The sequence below is a fragment of the Bos grunniens genome, chromosome 10, assembly GCF_055505025.1.
Source record: "Bos grunniens cultivar Pamir isolate PY7600 chromosome 10, Bosgru_T2T1.0, whole genome shotgun sequence".
Taxonomy (NCBI): domain Eukaryota; kingdom Metazoa; phylum Chordata; class Mammalia; order Artiodactyla; family Bovidae; genus Bos; species Bos grunniens.
Window position 1 is genome coordinate 89383844 of NC_141174.1, and position 18070 is coordinate 89401913.

Here is an 18070-nt window from a genome sequence, read left to right on the forward strand (position 1 = left end):
GTCATTCACTATCTCCTGGAGTTTGCTCAAACTCATGTCTATTGAGTTAGTGATTCCATTTAACCATCTCATCCTCTGTCATCCCTTTCTCTTGCTCTTAATCTTTCCTGGCATCAGGGTCTTTTCCAATCAAAATGTGGTCTGCTGGAGAAGGGAATGCCAAACCACATCTGTATTCTTGCCTCAAGAATCCAATGAACAGTATGAAAAGGCAAAAAGATAGGGGGTTGTTGGGAGGATTAAATGAGATACTACTTATAAAGAACTCAGAGGTTCATCGATAACAGGGCTTACTCTGTGTTAGCTGCTACTGTCCTGACCATACCAGCAAGCACCAACACCACCACACAGCCATTCTGATCAGTGGGTGCCCTGCCCTACCAGTTATTGAGTATTCTTAATGGTTACATTCATCATTCCCAAGCCCCTAGCCTTTTAAGCAGCACAGTAGTTCATAGGACTTCCCAGAAAAGACAGAGAGGACAGAAACCTTGCCCAGCCTGGTCTCCAGTAAAACCACCTATAAACCTGTCTTGGTTTGCTCACAGCCCTCCTCTGAGCTGTGTTCTAGCCTCGTGCCATTCAGGGTGCTTTTCTGTGGACCCAAAGTCCACGACTTGTCACTGGCCAGCGATAAGTAAAAATATCGATTGTAAATGTTTAGAAACTTGCAGCCGTTTCGACAGCATTGTGAGAGCCAAGCCTGCGGTTGGTGGACTCCTCTGCTGAGCAGGACATAGCTATGTGAGTGTGTCAGAGGTTCATGGAGAAACCCACGTGGTGTGACCCGTGGAGTCATGCCCAGGTAGGACCATGAGTCTCAGATGGGTTGGAAAACAAAACTGTTCCTTTCCCAAGGATACTTTGAGAAGCCATGATCTAGCCTTCCTTCAGTGAAGCAGACTCCTCAGCCTGTTCACCAGACCTTCTGCAGTCGGGCTGCGTGTACCCACCTCCCCCACTGAGGGCCGCTCTCCACTCTGAATTCTCCCTCCCTGCCTTCACAGCCCACCACTCAGACTGTCTTCCGCTTACTTTCCCACCTATTGAAATCTTATCCCTCTTTCTAGATCCGAAGCCAAATCCTCTCTCTTCGCTAAGGCCCTCCAAGGTCCCCCATCACCCCCTCAATCTCCCTGTGCCCTTTCACCTGCAGCTAGCACTGCTCCCAGTCTGTCTCACTCGGTCCACAGCTGCTGCCCATGTGCCTGAGCTGGGTCACTCTGTGGCCCCTGAGGCCCAGCTGGGCCTCCCATCCTTTTGAAGCCCCACCGAGTCTAGACCTTACATCTAAACAGTTTTCAACAAATGTCAGCCCAGCTGATCCAGAGCACCAAGTGTACCAGTTGGCTCCAGGTGCTACCTTTGCCAAAACGAAAAATGGCTCGGATGTGAACCCATTACGTGGGAACAGTCATGGTGTAAGCCCTGCAGGACCACCACTATGTCTGCGGGGGAGAGCAGCCTTCCGTCAGGCCTCGGGGTGTGACATCAGCTCTCAGGATGAGTGGCTGGGCAGAGGGTTCCAGGTCCATCCTGCCCCTGGCCCACAGCTGACTCTCCACATGACTCTCCAGGCTGCCCTGGCCCAACTCATCACCTCAACTTGCTCAACTGGCTCCTTGTGCCTGTGACCCCAGGAACAGCTCTACACAACCCCGCCACCCTCCTTTTTCTGCCCACCTGATGAGAAATACCCGCCTCCATCATGAACAGAGAACAAGCGAGCCTGGCTTTAGTTCAGAAACGCTCTTTGGCCTCACTAGGGAAGCCAGCCTCCACTTTCACTGCTTCTTTCCCTGCTTTCCGCATATTCCCTGTGGGGACAGTGCCCGAAAGTTCCATCAGAACAGAGGCCCCACGTGCCACTTTGACTGCCTGTCCTCAGTGTCCGTGGCAGAGCTGGCCGGAAGTGGCTGCTCACTGGGTGAGGTGAAGGAGGAGGCACTACTTTAAACTGCAGCAAGAAATTCCTCAGCTAGACCAGAGGAAGAACTTTCTGACTGTGAGAGGAATTAAACAGACATTTAAAGGCAGAAAAGATCTTAGAAGATGGGTTCCCACCCCGCCTCCATTCAGCTGCTTAACCCTTTGTCCTGTGTGAGAACCCAGAGGAAAACTCAGCAGCTCTGGAGCTGTGGAGGTGGGCGGTCCAGAGCCCCTGTCATGGCCCCAGCCCCAGGTATAGGACCCTGTGGACTCTGTGGATTGCAGCTTCACACCCACTCATCTAGGCTAATCCTATCTCTCTGCCATGGGAGACACCGAGGCCTGGGTGGGTGGTACCTTCCAAGGCGCATGACAGCCTGAGAGGGGCTCTCCCACCAGACAGACCTCACTGTGTGAAGCAAGTCAGAGTGAAAGGCACGCTGGGAAATGGCGGATGAGGCTGTGGGATGAGTTCACACCTCATGGGAGACAGGCTTGTACCCCATGACCTTCCAATGTCCTTTCCCGCTCGGCCTGTAAGTTCACCTTCCTCAGACCCCACATCTGGGGGTCCCACTCCCACCCCACAGAGCTTCACCAAATTCCCTTTGATCCCCAACCTCTCCCCCAGCTCCTCAGCCCGGGGTTTGCTCTGGAGCTTTGAAAGGGGGGTGAAGGCAGGCCCCGCTGGGGAGGGTGCCAGCCTGGGCAGCAGGACCCCTGGCTGGTCTGTGTGTCTTTGCCGCCTTTGAAAGGCCCTTCCAAAAAGGTAATTCCTTTGTACGCAGACATGATTTATGAGACTTTGTGAGCAAATTGCAGAGATAAATGGTCTTTGGGGCTGGGAAGCTTCAAAGGCAGTGATGCAGGCAGATCAGAGGGAGCCAGGCAGCTGGGAGCTGGGGCTTCATTAAAAGCCTCTGGTACGGGGAAGGAGGCAGGAGGCTCTGAGCAGAGCCGAGGAACCTCAGGCCGGCCCCTGGCCCATTTGGGGCAGCCCCAGCTTACCGCCCTGTACCTCACTGACTCCACTGCTGAAGTGCAGGAGGCGCGAGTGCTAGGACCACCGAGGTGCATTTATCCAGAGGTGGGTGCTGCCCGGGGCAGAGGCTTTGAGGACAGAGGAGAGTGGCGCATGAATTCTAGAGTGGGTTCTGGGAGAGAAGGGGGAGATAGGGCAAGGAGTCTCAGCTCCAGGGACCTCACCAGCCTGGGGTCTCACCCCCCAGCCCATCACTGATGACCTGGACATCCCCCTTCCACTCTGGTCTCAATATCCTCTGTGTATAAGGACAGCGCAGGTGTAAATGAGTTCTGCTGTGCCTCCCTTGTGTCCAATGCTCTCTTGTTCAAGGCCCTGTTTTCAAATGTCCCCATCTGAGAAACAGGCCAGAGACCACACTGGCCGCGAGGTGATGGGCGAGTCGCCAGCCACACTTGACCTTGATTCCTTCCTCTAGAGGATGTGGATAATCATAGCTATGCTGAAGAGTCATGGTTTAAACTGAACAAGTACCCACTGTGAAGTGCCTCACACCTAGTTTTGCTCCACATTACCTGACCACACGATATCGCAGTAGTCTTTGTCTGAAACAGTCCCTGTGAAGTTGATAAACTTGATTTCCACACCTTCCCATCTCCTCTCCCCAAAAGCAGGTTAACACACATGCACATACGTCCTTCCTAATCTGGAGCCTGGGTCTACTCATTGCTGCTTGAATGTTCACAGATAACTGGGGTATGAATGGCTGGCAGTGCCCCATGATGTCACCCACACCCTCCCCACACAGCCTTATACAAACATGGGATGATGTGCAGTTTAACAGGGGATTGCCTCAGACGCTGAGGAATGGAGTCCTACCAGGGCAAGGCCAGGCAGCCTCGGCAGTATCTTGAAGCAGGAGTTCAGGGCTGATTTCCAGAAGCATCTATCCACAGAAAGATGCAGGGTGCTGTCTCCCCACACCTGCCTGATATTCTGAGGGTGTGATTTCTGGTTAAAATGGAGTTGGTTGCCTGGAGCTGTGGTGGAAGCTGTGGCGATGAAGATGGGGAAGGTAATGAGCCAAAGCCACTGACTTTGCTCAGGGCGTTTTGATGTACCTACTGGCTTCGTTCCCTCCTCCTGCCCTGTTACCCAAGACCCAGCCAGCACCCAAGCCCTCTGACCTGACAACGGGCAGTCTTTCTAGTTGTAGCTGCCCCAGCAACGGCCTTCCCAGCACCCCTCCATCATCCCCAGTCCTGACGGGCCAGTGTTTCTGTTTGCTTGTCTAGTTCTCAGATCAGCTATTAGAACATAGTGAGTGTTCAAATGTTGTTTGACAAGCAAATAAATGAGCCTAACTCATCGCCCTGAAGCTGGTTTGGGGGGATGGAAAGAGTTTTAGATCAACCTGGCCAGGTAGTTTCAAATCTAGTTCTCCATTGTGACCACAGGTAAATCACTTGGCCCCTCTGATCAGTTTCCTGACTTGGAAATTGTAGAGGGTGCACTAGATGCCCGCTGAAACCGGGGGCTAAGAAAACCAGTCTTGGACTCTGAACTCTGCCTTTTGGAGTTTGGGGTACCTTTCCCAAGGAGACATTTGTCAATATCTGGAGACATTCTTGGTTGTGGAAGGCGGTGGAGGGGGGGGGGCGGGTTGCTACCAGCATCCAGTGGGTGAAGGCCAAGGATGCTATTAAACATCCTATAATGCACAGGACACTCCCATGACAAAGAATTTTCTGGCCCCAAATGTCAATCATGCTGAGATTGAGAAACTCTGATTTACTTATTTCATGTCTTTGAGCCTCAATTTTCTTAGTTGAAAATGGGATAATAATCCACCTCACATCAGTTCAGTCACTCAGTCGTGTCCGACTCTTTGCAACCCCATGAACTGCAGCACACCAGGCCTCCCTGTCCATCACCAACTGCCAGAGTCCACCCAAACCCATGTCCATTGAGTCAGTGATGCCATCCAACCATCTCATCCTCTGTCATCCCCTTCTCCTCCTGCCCTCAATCTTTCCCAGCATCAGGGTCTTTTCAAATGAGTCAGCTCTTCACATCAGGTGGCCAAAGTACTGGAGTTTCAGCTTCAGCATCAGTCCTTGCAGTGAACACCCAGGACTGATCTCCTTTAGGATGGACTGGTTGGATCTCCTTGCAGTCCAAGGGACTCTCAAGAGTCTTCTCCAACACCATAGTTCAAAAGCATGGTTTGTCTCAAATCCTCTTTGAAACAAGGCAAGGTATGAACTAATGGCACAGGTTTAGTAAAAGGATTAGGTGAAACAACCCCTATGAGAATACAGACGGTCCAACAGGAGGCTCACGGGGTTAGGGTTTTGCTGTGTGTGTTTAGTCCTTCCCCGCGGTGGCCTTTGGGAACCCGTGGAAATGCAGAAGCAGCCTGCATTCCATGCAGCCATGGTGGATTCTGCCTTCCCTTAACAGGAGATGTAGACAGCATGGTTAAATAACACAGAGTAACAGATGTAATAAACAGATCACTAAGAGCTAATGGTACATCATTATAATCCTGTGCTGTAGGCATCTGCTAGGCTTAGAGACTGTGTCAGGAGATTTGGGTTTTAATCTACAGCACCTTAGTCTATTAATATTTAATTCCAGCCATTTAAGTGGTGGAGAGATAGGGAGCAGAGCCATGGCTTGGCTCGGAGCCTGGGTAACCACCTCAAATTTTCCTTTCCACACAAGGGCAAACATACCGTCTTACCCTGTCCCCTCTGGCCTGTTCTCAAATGGGGACAGTGAGCAACAGAGCATAGAATCACCCTAGAAGGGGAAGAGACCCCAGCATATACCTACTGGTGTTTTTTTTTTTCTTTTCCACTCTGGTTTCTCACAGGATATTGAATATAGTTCCCTGTGCTATATAATAGGACCTTGATGTTTATCTGTTCTATAGGCAATAGTTTGATTTGCTAACCCCAAACCCCAATCCAACCCTCCCCCACCCCATACTGATGTTTCTTATGCTGCAGCTAAAGTTCCAATATTTTGGCTACCTGATGCAAAAAGCTAACTCACTGGAAAAGACTTTGATGCTGGGGAAGCTTGAGGGCAGGAGGAGAAGGGGGCGACAGAGTATGAGATGGTTGGATGACATCATTGACTCAGTGGACATCAATTTGAGCAAACCTCAGGAGTTGGTGATAGACAGGGAACCTGGCGTGCTGCAGTCCATGGGATCACAAAGAGTTGGACACGACTGAGTGACTGAACAACAACAACAAATACAGAGGGCGTAGTTCTTCATTATGCAGTGATCTGATCACTTGTGACAGCCTAATCCCTCCCTCCCCCATCTCCAGGTGCCCTCTTGGGGAGGGTGACCCACTCTGAACAAGAACCACTGGTCCAAATCTGTCATTTTACGCATAGGAACCCAGAGGCCCAGAGAGGAGCAGGGTCTGCCCAAGATTGTCCAGCGCTGGCTCCAACCCACACTTAAACGCTCCCTCAAAACTGCATCTTGGGTCTGGAAAAACAGACGGGCTTGGCCTTTAAGAATTTGCCGGGGCTTTTATTGGGGCTAGTCAGTATACAAATGGCCTTGCTCACTGGGAAGTGACTTTATTTAGCAGCTGAAATGGTTTCCAATGGCTGCTGCTCTGTCTCTGCCTTCGTGCCTGCCGCTTTGTAAACTCAGGAGTAATCCCATGAGCTGGCAGCTCGCCCATTTCTTCTCAGGGTGGGTGGAGGCATGGGGACTAAGAGGAGCAGACTCGGGCCATGGGCCGTTCCTGGGATATGCTCTGACTTTCACTGCTAAGGAGGAGGGTGCATGGGGACTTTGGTCCAGACTCTGGTACAGGCCAGGGCAGCTCAGAGCCATTGGGTTCCAAGTTCCTTTCTACCTCTTGACCTTTGCATCAGCAGCCAGTCCTCCTCCTTGCTAAGTCTCAGGATTGCCATCTCTGGAATGGGAGGAACCATCCATCTCTCCCATCCCCCACCCATCAGACTCAGCATCCTCCTGCGCATCTCCCTGAAAGGACCCGTGAGAACGCAGATCACCCTAAAGACAGTAGTCCTCACCTGCTGAGCTTTTTAAAATGCCCTGTCCTTGGGCCCTGCCACTCCACAATAATTATATCAGAATGTCCAGGGCTGAAACCTAGGCCGGAGATGTTTTCAAAACCTCCAGGGTAATGCTGGCAAGCAGCCAGGCAGAGGAGCACTGTCTGAGGACATGAGTGACTGGGAGGAGGCTCTAGGGTCACTGGAGCAGGGCTGGCCAAGCACCCTTGTTGGCACAACCAGATGGCCTGTGCCCAGCTCTGGGGCAGATGATGGCTGAGACTGTGTGTGCACGTGGGGGACAGGGGAGCTGCAAACAAGAACTCACCCCAGCTCCCCCGGCTGTAACCCACAGGGACCCCAAGGCTATTAGAGACACCTAAATCTGCTTATATAGAAGTGATAAAAAAGTGATGGTCAACCAAGTTATTGTTCCTAATAGAGAAAGACAATAAAGGCATAGTTCAGTTCAGTTCAGTCGCTCAGTCGTGTCCGACTCTTTGTGACCCCATGAATCGCAGCATGCCAGGCCTCCCTGTCCATCACTAACTCCTGGAGTTCACTCAGACTCACGTCCATCGAGTCAGTGATGCCATCCAGCCATCTCATCCTCTGTCGTCCCCTTCTCCTCCTGCCCCCAATCCCTCCCAGCATCAGAGTCTTTTCCAATGAGTCAACTCTTCGCGTGAGGTGGCCAAAGTACTGGAGTTTCAGCTTCAGCATCATTCCCTCCAAAGAAATTCCAGGGCTGATCTCCTTCAGAATGGACTGGTTGGATCTCCTTGCAGTCCAAGGGACTCTCAAGAGTCTTCTCCAACACCACAATTCAAAAGCATCAATTCTTCGGCGCTCAGCCTTCTTCACAGTCCAACTCTCACGTCCATACATGACCACAGGAAAAACCATAGCCTTGACTAGATGGACCTTTGTTGGCAAAGCAACGTCTCTGCTTTTGAATATGCTATCTAGGTTGGTCATAACTTTCCTTCCAAGGAGTAAGCGTCTTTTAATTTCATGGCTGCAGTCACCATCTGCAGTGATTTTGGAGCCCCCAAAAATAAAGTCTGACACTGTTTCCACTGTTTCCCTATCTATTTCCCATGAAATGATGGGACCGGATGCCATAATCTTTGTTTTCTGAATGTTGAGCTTTAAGCCAACTTTTTCACTCTCCACTTTCACTTTCATCAAGAGGCTTTTGAGTTCCTCTTCACTTTCTGCCATAAGGGTGGTGTCATCTGCATATCTGAGGTTATTGATAGTTCTCCCGGCAATCTTGATTCCAGCTTGTGCTTCTTCCAGTCCAGCGTTTCTCATGATGTACTCTGCATATAAGTTAATAAAGTTAATAAAGGCATAAAAACATAGCAAACTGTGCCTTTAATAAGTGATCTTTCAGTTCAGTTCAGTTCAGTCGCTCAGTTGTAGGGACTTATTATCTAAGAAGGTCCTTGAGACACCCATGTTCATAGCGTCATTATTGACAATAGCCAAACAGTGAAAAGAACCCAAGTGTCCCTCAAGAGATGCATGGATAAACAAAACGTGGCAGATAGTAGAATAGTAGAGTACTATTCAGTCATAAAAAGGAATGAAATACAGGTGCAGGCTACACTGTGGAACAACCTTGAAAACGGTATGCTCAATGATAGACACCAGACACAAAGGACTAATTTTGTATGATTCCATTTATGTGAAATATCTAGTTGAAGCAAATTCATAGAGGCAGAAGGTAGATTAGAAGTTGCCAGATGGGAGGAGGGGATGTGGAGTTATTGCTTCATGGTTCCAGAGTTCCAGTTGAGGGTGATGGCAAAGTTTTGGAAATAGCGGTGATAGCTGCTTAACACCATGAGTGTCATTAATGCCACTGAATTGACTGTACATTTAAAAATGATTCAAATGGCTAAATGTATGTTATACATGTTATATGACAATAGAAAAAGTTCAGAAGAAATAAATCATCTGAAGAGGATAAAATTACAGGAAATAGGGCCAGTCATGAGAAACCTGGGCCTTATGACCACCACTCCCACCTGAACCAGTTCCTGGATAAGACCCTTGTGGAAAATAAGCCTCTGTTCTCACATCTTCCTGTGAGTCATCCATGGTGGTCATCTAAGCCCAGGCTGGCCACCGACATCCCACGTCCCCTCTTCCATCAACACCAGGCCATGCCCAGCAGGACAGCAGGGGTTAGAGCTCAGACACTTAGTCACTCCCCAGCTTTGTGACCTTGAACAAGATTGTTCACCTTCCTGGCCTCTGTTTCCTAATCTGCAAAATGGGGCTATGAATAGCACCAGCTATAAAGGGATTGTGAGAATATTTTGAATGTTATTTTACTGATTTGTAGGCTCCTGTTCTTCTATGTTTATTTATTCATTTGACTGTGTTGGGTCTTAGGGTCGGCATGCGGGATCTTCACTGCAGTGCAGACTCTCTAGTTGTGGCACATGGGTTCCAGAGCGTGTGGGCTCAGTAGTTGGGGCTTAGCTGCTCCTCAGCAATGTAGGATCTTAGTTCTCCAATCAGGGATCAAACCTGCGTCCCCAGCTTTGCAAGAAAGTCTTAACCACTGGACCATCAGGGAAGTCTCCTGTTTTGAGAACTGAGAAATTTTACTTTATGCGTTTATCTTATGGCCTGGCATGTATTCACTGCTCCTTCAAGTGTTGTTAGAAATTTGAAAGTATGTCTGTGCTGAAGGTCAGAGGTTGAGAGAGAGATGTAGCCCCTCCCCTTGTGGGGGCGGGGGAGCACCCAGACCTGGGCCCCACAGCACAGAGGGCTCAGCTGGGGAGGCGCAGGCTAAGAAGGGCAAGAGTTGGCCAGACTAAAGGAACAGAACAAGCCAGGCCACAGACTTTCGGGCGCCCCTCAGCCCTCACTCACTGTCCAGAGAAGATACACCCACTTGAAAAATTCACCCAAAGCCAAATATAATTAGGAAGGAGCATCTGTGACCGAAACAGAAAAACAGTCGGTGAGGGGGTGACATTCCAAGGCCAAATTGGAAAGAGTTTGCGATTGTCTGTGAAAGAATGTGAAGTCCTGTTGTAATTTTAATGATGATAGTTTTTATTCACCTTCAACAGGGTAGATAATTGACTTACTGCCTCATTTCTCTGTCATTGTAGGGAATGAGGTGTTTTTAAGTAGATTTTCTAAGATAACTGAAGCTTATCCCTGTGAACCTTAACTTTTTTTTTTTCCACTTAATCACTCTGGAGGGAATGTCTATGGAATGGATTACACACTTCCCTGCCTCCTTAATCAGAATATTCTAAATTGAATGGAACTACTTCCTGTCAATTTGGACGTGAGGGGTTATTCGCTCTTATGTAGTGACTCCGAGTTACTTTGCTTTGTCAGTCTACAGATATTTTCTGTTTATTTCATGGGCTTCTACTGTCAATAGAGCTCTTGCTTCTTTTTTTTTTTATTCTTTGGAGCCACATTGAACATACATACACACATATAAATACAGCATATATGCATGCACACACATACTCACACACCCCAATCTGTGATCTGAGAACCCAGATCAGGCTTAATGGAATTGCGTTTCCATGTTCTTCTCTAATGCCCTGAACTGCCCTTATCATGACACTTTCAATAAATGCTGCTCCCGAGACTGTGTCCCCACTCGATTGTAACTCCAAGAGGGTGGGACACTTTCTGACCCTAGTAGGTGTTTGGTGAATATTGGTTGAATGAACAAGTAAAAGAATGAAAGCACTCAAGTGCTAGTTCATGGTCTTCATGACGATACCCAGATCCCTCATCAGAGGCACAGTTTTACTTCTTACTGGGTTTTGGTTGTGACACAGTGAGTGGAGGTCTCCTCTGATAAGTGACATGTCTGATAAGTCTGCCCTGGGATGCACCAAGGACTCGCTGGCTCTGGACTCCAGCAGTCCAATACAGAGCCAAGGTCTGAGGGCAGTGACCTGGCCTACCCTTGACTATAACCTCGGGCAATCACATAATTTCCCTGACCCTTTATTTCCTCATCTGTAAGATGGAGAAATAATAAAATCTAATTCACACTGTTTTAAGTGTCACAAGTGAGCATTTAAAATGTGGTGGTTATTATTACTACAATGGAATCACATCATGTGTATGTTAAACTCATGCAAATTTAGCTATATGTGCTTGGCAACAAAAAGAGATAGAGAAATGATACACTAGGTAATTCTGCTAGTCTTTCCATTCACTGAGTAGATGTTCCAGAGAGAAGGTGACGCGGGAGACACACGACTGCTGCGTGCTCCCCAACTCTCTGTCCTGTGCGCCTCTTACAGTGTGAGTGCAGCTCGTAATGATAACTGTACTCGGTTTTTTATTGAGATATAACTGACATATACCTTTATATTAGTTTCAGGTCACAGCAGAATGATTCGACGTTTGAATATATTGTGAAATAATCACCACTGTAGGCGTAGTTAACATCGCATGTAGTTATAAATTTTTTTCTTTTGATAGGAACTTTCAAGATCTTCTCTTTTAGCAACTCTCAAATATACAATGCAGAATTATTAACTATAGTCACCATGCTGTATGCTACATCCCATGAACTTACTTATCTTATAACTGGAAGTTGGTACCTTTTGACTACCTTGCCCCTTTCGCCTGCTACTTACCTTTGACAACCACCAAACTGTTCTCTGTATCTATGAGCTCTATTTTTGTTCATTGCTTTTTAGACTCCACAGATAAGTGAGAGTGTATGGTATTTGTCTTTCTCTGTCTGACTTATTTCACTTAGCATAATGCCCTCAATGTCTACACACATTGTCACAAATAGCAAGATTTCCTTCTTTTTTGTGGCTGAATAATATTGTTCCGTATGTGTGTGGGTGTACACATATGTGTGTGTATATGTGTGTGTGTGTGTGTGTGTGTATACACATTTTCTTTATCCATTCATCCATTGATGAACATCTAGGTTGCTTCTGTATCTTGGCTTGTGTGAAGAACGCTGCAATGATCATGGGGGTGCAGACATCTTTTCAAGTTAGTGTTTTCATTTCTTTCAGATACATACCCAGGAGTAGAATTGCTGGATTGTATGGTAGTTCTATTTTTAAGTTTTTGGGCAACCTCCATACCATTTTCTATAGTGGCTGTACCAGCTTACATTCCACCAACAATGCGCAAAAGTTTCTTTTTCTCCTCATCTTTGCAAACACTTGCTATTTCTTATCTTTTGGATAGTAGCTAACCTACCAGGTGTGAAGTAATATCTTAGGGTAGTTTTGATTTGCATTTCCCTGATAATTACGAGCACCTATTCAAGTACCTGTTGGTCATCTGCATGTTTTCTTTGTAAAAATGTTTATTCAGATCCTCTCTCCATTTTTTTAATCAGATTGCTTGGGGTTGAGTTTTATTTATTTTGCCACTTAGTTGTAAAAGTTCTTTATATATTTCAGATGTTAACCCCTTATCAGATATGTAATTTGCAAATGTTTTCTCCCATTGGTAGTTTGCCTTTTCACTGTGTTGGTTTCCTTTGCTGCATAGAAGCTTTATAGTTTAATGTAGTTCCACTTGTTGATTTTGCTCCAGTTGCCTTTGCTTTTAGTGTCAACTCCAAAAAATCATTGCTGAGACCAATACCAAGGAGATTATTACCTATGCTGTCTTTAGGAGTTCTCTGGTTCTGGTCCTACATTCAAGTCTCTAATCCATTTTGAGTTGATTTGTACATATGGTGTAAGATAGAGGTCCAGTTTCATTCTTTTGGGTGTGGCTGTCCAGTTTTTTCAACACCATGTATTGAGGAGACTGCCCTTTCCCCACTGTATATTCTTGGCCCCTTTGTTGTGAGTTAACTGACTATGTCTGCATGGGTTTCTTCTGGGCTCTTTTTCTGTCTTTACACCGGTGTCATACTATCTGTGTTACTATAGCTTTGCTTGAAATTAGAAAGTGTTATGCTTTCTTCTTTCTCAAGACTGCTTTGGCTATTGGACTTGGTTTTTGCCTCACTCACTGTAGTACCAAGTGGAAAATGCAGAGTGAGGCCTACTCAGAATTTGGCAGCTCAGCTTGTATGTGCATTGGGGGCACAATGAAAAAGGGATGAGGCAAGATAGGGTGACTGGGATTCCAGGCCGAGGTGGTTCCATCTACTAAAGTGATGGACAGTTTCCATGACTTTGACCACTTGACTTTGGTTAGCAAGTGGGAGGTAATGCAGGAGGATTGGTGGGGCTGCTAAAGTGATTCTCCATCACCCTTGTGGTTCCCAAAGAGCCCGTGTACTCATTGGCTTCACTGGAACCTTGTGCTTTTGTCCGTATCCAACACTTGGGTACCACTGTCTGTTTGCTCATACTGAGCCTGCCCCTGGGACACCTTCCCCAATCCCATTCGCCTGCCCCCTTTTCTTTCTGAGTGTCTAAACCCTAGAATCACTGGAGCACAAAGGTCCATTAACCATCTCCTTATCTTTAGGCAGTAGGGACTCTAGCCATTCCAGTTTGCCCGGCACTGAGAGATTTCTCAGAATGAGGGATTTTCCATGGTAACACAGGACATTTTGGTCACTCTGATAGACAAGTGAGACATCTTTTATGGTTCACTTCAGGTGCCGTCTCTTCTAGGAAGTTGCCTGATTCCTTAGCTGGGAGCAGTGTTTTTCTCCACTGAACATCTCCTAGTACATTATTTATGCCTGTCCTTGCCTTAACTCCACATGCACCCCTACTCCAGGATTTGAGAGAATGAGGTTAGAGTTGAGGACATCTTGTTGTGTGTCTTGTATGCGTCAGGTGAGGGTCAGGCTAGGAAGTGGTAGCAGGCTGGGCGGCCTACCTGAAGACTGCCATTCAGCCCCTCTCCACAGCCACAGAGTATGAATTTCTGCAAAGCTGGCTCAGCTATCACTCTGTGAAACGTTTAATTACACATAAAGATCTTCAAGGCTGTCTGTCACCTCCCAGGGAAACATTTCTTGTTCCTGCCCCTTCTGAAGTTAGCTGCTTAGAAAATAATGAGATTGAACTGAAGATGAAGGAAATAGGGGGGTCAGCATTACTGGTAGGGAGACGCAGTGTGCAAGGGAGATGGGAAGGGTGATGGGGAGTGGAGCCCAGGGAGGGGCAGGGAGTGTGGAGACCTGTTCACAGAGAGTGAGATGCAAGCCGTGAGACAAAGTAATGTTTCAGGAAGAGATGGAAAGAGAGAGATGGGAGCTGGGCTGGGGCAGCACCAAGAAGGGGAGTAGAGTCACAGAGAAGAGGGGAGGCAGACTGGAAGAGAAAGGGCCTGGCTGAGAGGAGGAGAGAGCCAACCAAGTAGAGTTTGGCAAAGGTTAAATAACTTATGGTTTCAGAGTTCCAGTACAGAAGAAGGGTTTGGGAGACTGGATTGACCAGTCTTGGCTGGATTGGAATGACCCTGACTAAGAGATGCATTGAGAAAAGAAGCTTCTGAGCTTGTTTGATTCTTTAGGGGATGGGGGTAGAGGTTGATGACCAGCTGATGGAGGTTATTGGTGAACGCTCCCACCAGAACCCCCTTGCTGCCTCTTGTCCAGGGAAGATTGATGCAGAGATGGGAAGGCTGGTCCCAGCCCCTATCCAGGAGAGTCCACGGGGATCCTTCTGCCCTGACCTGCTCCTCTCTTACAGGCTGTGATAGCGACCACTGGGGCCCCCATTGCAGCAACCGGTGCCAGTGCCAGAACGGGGCCCTGTGCAACCCCATCACAGGCGCCTGCGTGTGTGCTGCTGGCTTCCGAGGCTGGCGCTGCGAGGAGCTCTGCGCGCCGGGCACCCACGGCAAGGGCTGCCAGCTGCTGTGCCAGTGCCGCCACGGTGCCAGCTGCGACCCCCGAACGGGCGAGTGCCTCTGTGCACCCGGCTACACCGGCGTCTAGTGAGTAAAGCCCAGGCGGGACACATGCAGAGGGGTGGCTGGGAGGGTAAGACGGGGAAACACATGAAGGATCAAGAAAGCTCTGGCTGTAAAATCTGCACTTTGGCCCCAAGTCCTGCAGAGGCTGAACTCCCGGGCCTCACCCACACAGGTCTCAGATCCCTGCTGTCCAGGGCCCAGGGTGCCTGGAACTGGCTTGGAGGACTCGTGGATGGATGCTCTCATGGTGGGAACAGCTGGCTAAACCTTCTTCTAGGAGACCCTTCCTGATCTGGGCTCCAGATTTTGGCTTGGAATTCTCTTCTGATCATAATCCAAGTGCCATTACTGAGCCTTCTAGGCCATTTGAGACAGAGGGGGTGAGGGCCCTGGGCAGATATCATGCTTAGATTTGGGGAGATTACTGTGCCTGGTCCTCTTCCCCTGCCTTTTCCCCTCATCCAGTTTTCAGGAGAGGGAGTCTGCATGGACAGGATAGTTGTGACCCCTCAGAGGCAAGATTGACATTCTCCTCACCACCCTATCAAAGGCTCAGTGGCCACCTCAACAGCCTTAGATCCTGTGGGAGCACCCAAGCAATCTGGCCACAGATACGTCTCTGATTGAGGGTGCCTCCTGCCCCCATGTCTGACCAGCTCCAGGGCCAAGGCATTGAGCTAAGGCCCAAGACCAAGACCACAGGCAGATCCTCCCCTGCATCTCAGCAGTGCCCAGTCCTTCTAGAGAAGCTTGTGGGGGGGGGGGGGGGCTGAGAGCCTTCCAGAGCCTGGAAGGGAGTGGAAGCCTGCCCACATTCTCTCTTTCAGAATCTAGGCAGATTCTCATGGCTACATCCCATGGCCTTTGCTTGCGCTGTTCCTTCTGCCTGGCTTGGCCTTCCTCCCCTTCTCCCAGTGAAACTAACTTTACCTTCAAGACTCAAGTAAAATGCCTCCCTCTTAAGGAAGATTTCCTCTGCTTTCCCACCCCAGAAGAGCCCTCTTCTTTATACCGAAAGCCCTTAAGTCATCCCCCATACTGACCCAAGCACACAGCCTCCAAGGACACTGTCTGAGTCCCTCTTTCCCCTCCTGGCCTTGTGCCTTGTATAGTTCATCCTGACCAGGAACTCGCTAACTTCTAGAGAGCCCAGGAGTCTTGGGACTGGCTTTGCATGCTGCTGCCTCTCACACCTCTGCTTCTCTATGCAGCTGCGAGGAGCTTTGCCCACCTGGGAGCCATGGGGCTCACTGTGAGCTGCGCTGCCCCTGCCAGAACGGGGGTACCTGCCACCACATCACTGGCGAGTGTGCCTGCCCTCCAGGCTGGACGGTAGGTGGACCTGCAGAATCGGGGTGGGGCTCTGTAAGAGGTCTGAGCATCCCTCATTCACATGCACCCTGGAGAGCTAAATTCCTCTCCCATCCTGAATAGCCTCCATCCTCTTTATGGTCATGGGGATCATTAGACACTGCCGGGGGGCCATGGACATAGCTTTGACTGCCGGGGCTCGTATCTAAATGCTGTGTGATCTGAAGCAAGTTCCCTAACCTTTCTAAACCTGTGGTCCCTTGTGTGCGAAGGAGTTGAATTCTTCTGATAAGTTGTCTCTGTCTTTTAGCATACTCATTTGAGCTGCCATGGCTCTGAGATGTGGTGAAAAGGCCCTGGTGTAAGGATGGAGGTGGTGCAGGGGAAGGGAGAGAGCAGGCATGGCACCCCTGCCTTTATAGAACTTCAGATTCCCAGCCTCCAACCCCTATACTCACAGATGCACACAGATATTCTGATTCTGTGGGCCCCAGGATCTGTATCTTAACGTGGGCTCCAGGTGATTCTGAGGTAGCCTCCACCAGTCTAGGTCTCTTGTCTGGGGAAAGAGGGATGGATTTATCAAATCACAGGCCTGAATCCAGGCTTCACATAGTGTTGGCCCTGAAAAAAAAAGCCCTCGATCATTCTAGTCTCTGCTTCCCTAAATCAGGGATAAAATCAGGGGCTTCCCTGGTGGACCAGTGGTTAAAACTCCACACTTCCACTTCAGGGAGGGAGGGTCTGATCCCTGGTCGAGAAACTAAGATCCCATACGCCATGTGGCGGGGCCAAAACGAAAACCAACTGGCATAAAAACGGTCAGCCCCGCGCTTCAGAGCGGCATGTTGGCAGAAGGCTCAGATGAGGGCAGTGCAGGCCCCAGGTGCCCTGCAAACACTGAAATGCTCTCCTGTCATTCATTGTCTATGTCCCTGGATGCCACAGGCAAGCACAGCCTCCCTTATGCCAGCCTGTTCCCCCTGTCAGTGTCCCCACCCTCTGCAATCCCAAGCCCCTCAGAAGCAGCGAGTCACCGAGGCTGACCTTCCCGTTTCAGGGAAGCTCAGGGACACAGTCGGCTGCCTCCCTTGGGGCTGGGGCTTTGTGCAGCCAGGAAGGGATAGGGCTGTGGAGCAGGAGCAGGATATTTCGGGAGGCTGTGAACGCAAGGTCGAGGCGGGGGAGCAGCAGGAGGAATGGCCACAGGGCCTGTGACGCAGGCAGATTGGCCGGAGTTCTTTAGAGCAGGGGAAAACCTGGGGGATCATATGGTCCAGCCTTGTCCCAACCTGGCTGCGCACCAGAGTTGCAGTGGATGGGGGTGGGGTGGGGTTAATAGAGATTCCCAGACTCCACTGTAGACCGTCCTGGGCCTGGGATCTCTCTCTCTCTCTTTTTAATAAGCTCCCCTGATGATTCTGAAGCAGCCGACCCTGTCTTCAGGTCTGCATGTAGAAAAAATCAATCCAGACTATAGGATTTTCTTCTGTGTTTCACAGAACCCGAGGGTTTCTTGGAGGTGAAGGTGAGCGCAAGTAGCCTAACAACTGGGGCTCTGGGACCCACACACCCCCACGTCTCCATTTTAATCTACTAAGAGGTCCTAGGTAAGATTTCACATAAAAACAGGACCTCCCAGCTTTAAGAGGCTTGAATACCACCGGTCTGACAATACCTTCCTTTCTCAGATGAGGCAGCTGAGGCCCAGAGTGGCTAAGTGACCTGGCCAAGGCCACACAGCTGGAGAAGAGGGAGGTGGAGCCGCAATGCAGGTGTCTTGACTCCTGAATCCAAACTCTTGGTGCCCATCTGTCTCTGTCTTTTCTGAGGAGAACGAAGTGGCTCCGGACTCTCCCACACCTGCCCGTTTCTCCCACCCTGGACCACTCTCTGTAAAGGCCCTCTCATCTCCAGCCAACTTCT

At 49.2% G+C, this 18070-nt stretch overlaps 1 protein-coding gene across 12 annotated transcripts in view; it reads left to right on the forward strand.

Annotated features, from left to right (window-relative positions):
* MEGF11 (multiple EGF like domains 11) overlaps positions 1-18070 on the forward strand; it is a 400952-nt gene that overhangs the window by 287987 nt on the left and 94895 nt on the right. For all 12 annotated transcript variants that reach the window (XR_015135430.1, XM_086322959.1, XM_086322954.1 and 9 more), the window contains 2 exons: positions 14608-14854; positions 16045-16165. Coding sequence is in view for 11 of the 12 variants with exons in the window: in XM_086322959.1 (XP_086179085.1) it covers positions 14608-14854; positions 16045-16165 (368 nt within the window). In the remaining variant the exon portion in view is untranslated. The remainder of the gene's footprint in view (positions 1-14607; positions 14855-16044; positions 16166-18070) is intronic.